General features: G+C 45.1%; 1 protein-coding gene across 1 annotated transcript in view; it reads right to left on the bottom strand.

Moving 5' to 3' along the window:
* The window catches only part of CRK (CRK proto-oncogene, adaptor protein), a 17,425-nt gene extending 15,323 nt beyond the window's left edge, over positions 1-2,102 (bottom strand). The window contains exon 1 of the mRNA XM_003211737.4: positions 2,093-2,102. Coding sequence (XP_003211785.3) covers positions 2,093-2,102 — 10 coding nt within the window. The remainder of the gene's footprint in view (positions 1-2,092) is intronic.
* Between the last annotated feature and the right edge of the window lie 259 nt (positions 2,103-2,361).

Here is a 2,361-nt window from a genome sequence, read left to right as displayed (position 1 = left end):
AGGATTCTGCTATAAATGGTCCTTGAGTGGCAGCTGCTGACACAGTAATTTTTTTGCAACTTGAAATTGTTCCCTTTATATCTACTATTCCATGTTCTCAGTGTTTTTATCTGGCTTTGATCTCGTTCAATCTGACCATCGTGATTTTTCCAAAGTGTTTGACTAAGATCCCTTGACTCAGATCCACTTGTTGTTTTCATAGTCACTTTCTCAGTATGACAGGGAAGAAGAGCTTTCCCATTCTGCACCTCCGGAATTGAAGCCCTGGATAAAGTAGTTGATTTTATTCTGCTTTGCTGTTTAGCCCATGCCCTGTCCAAACCCTTTCCCAGGCTGTACAGTACGGTAGAAATCAGAGATTTTTTATTTTCCTTCCTGCAGCTCTGGAACGACGCTGAAGAACGTTATGCTATCCAAGAGACAAATGTGTTTAAACTGCCACCTCCCCACAAGAAGTTCATTATTGGTTTGGACTTCTTATTGTCTTCCAGAATCTAATCTGCGTTTTCCTTCCCACTTAAATTTGGTTCTTGCCTGTACTTCCGTTCCCGGCTTCGGAACTATTTCTGGAACCCACAGATCAATCATCTTTCACTTGATACTGAGATAAAGATGCCTCTTTCCATATGCACCAGCTTCCTGCAGCTCACTGCAAGTCTTCCAGTCTGCTGAGTGGTTAGTAGCTAATCTGTAACGGTGCGTTGTCAGAGGAAAATACTGAAACATACATTTTAGATTCAGAAGGAGAAATCCAATTTATGTTGTGTGATATTTCGTTCTAAATCAGATGATTATAAAGCTCCATGTAGGACCATTCACTATGAGAGCTCCAGGTGTTTTCTCACCAATCGTTCAGGGATGCTCCAGGAGGAGGGAGAGCTGCCTGAGCCACTGACAGCAGTTCTGGGTCTGCAATTGCTGTGTCAGTGCTGACCACTCAGATACACCTGTGGGAAAATGGAGGTAGGAAATTGTGGTATTAAAGACTCCTTCCAACACGTTGGGATACTGCACACTGCACTGCCACAGACAGCTCATGGACGAAGCTGTGATGTGAGTTACTTGCTCAGTTCATGTCAGCCCTGATCTCCTGTGCTGGTGGCAAAGAGTTGCCCTCCATCTTCCTTCAGAAAAGGAAATTTCTGAGCACCCTAGTGCTTTGGAACTTGTTGTGCTGAGATCAGAAAGCCTTGGGTTTTGTTTTCAAGGTGTATTGGATCTCCAGGTCCTAAGCAGAGGAAAGTCTTTACCACACTTTGGCAGTTAACATAGTTTAAAAGTAAAATATTTGTTTACACCTTCAGAATACCGAGTCAGAAATTTACTAACTCAGTGTAGGGAACTCAGTGCTATAATCTCAAGTGCTTTTGTACTCCGAGGAGCTGCTTGTAAGGGTATTTTCTGGTCTTGTTGACTCTTGTATGAACACAAAGGAAGGCTGGAACCTCAGCCAACATAAACCTGGCTCTGCAGGCTGCATTGAGCAGCACCAATTTACATCAGCTGAAAGTGGCTCCCAAAATGTAATCGCACGGAAGAAAAAGGCATGTGGAAGTTGCACTGCTTTGGTAATTGCACTGGCTTGGTCCCACCATTCAGGAGTGACAGCTTTTCCTTTCCTGGCAGAGAGCCACTGTTGTGCTGATGGCTCTGGATAAGAGATTAAAAGCAAAAAGTAGGTTAGAATAGTGTGGGAATGAGTCCCTTGGAGCTGTACCTCAGGGTGGGTTCAAGAAATGCAGGACTGCAGTCGGTTTGTACTCCTTCAAGCAGGAGTGACCATCAGGAGCTGGTTTTAGTGAAGGGTGAGTTTCAGTCAGAAGACACGGGCACTCCTAAGTCCACGGGCACTAAGATCAGGTGAAGGTGGCTCAGATTTTTGCAGTTCCCTGCTTGCAGCCCATGCTGGGTGTGAGAGGCCCTGTAAGGCATTGCTGCGGTGTGTCCTACAGAGGTAGGGATCCTTAGCCTGATCCTTTTGATTCCTGTAGGCATGTTAAAAGTGCACGTGGTTGAGGTGACCCAATGATATGTTACTGTTACAAGGGGCACCTGTGCTCCCTTTCCTTCTAGCCATCAGTCTGGCACTCACCTGATCCCATGGCAGAGTGATTCAACTCACTAAGCTGATAGAAAACTACCTGCTTATCATTTTGCAGGGTGAGTTGCAGTGCTTCAAGCTAAAGCAGTTGCACAGAGGGCAGGTGGGACAGCCCCTTTTGTTTGCTTTGGCACTGTGAGAACAGCTCATCCACCACTGGGCTCTCGTAGCAGCTTCAAGCAAAAGTGATTTTTCACAAGAAAGGATCTTATCAGACCCTCACAGTCCATATTCTCCTAATTATCAGAAATAATTTACTC

This window comes from Meleagris gallopavo, chromosome 21 (assembly GCF_000146605.3).
Source record: "Meleagris gallopavo isolate NT-WF06-2002-E0010 breed Aviagen turkey brand Nicholas breeding stock chromosome 21, Turkey_5.1, whole genome shotgun sequence".
Classification (NCBI taxonomy): domain Eukaryota; kingdom Metazoa; phylum Chordata; class Aves; order Galliformes; family Phasianidae; genus Meleagris; species Meleagris gallopavo.
Note: the sequence above shows the minus strand (reverse complement) of the source record. Positions and strands in the feature narration are given on the sequence as shown.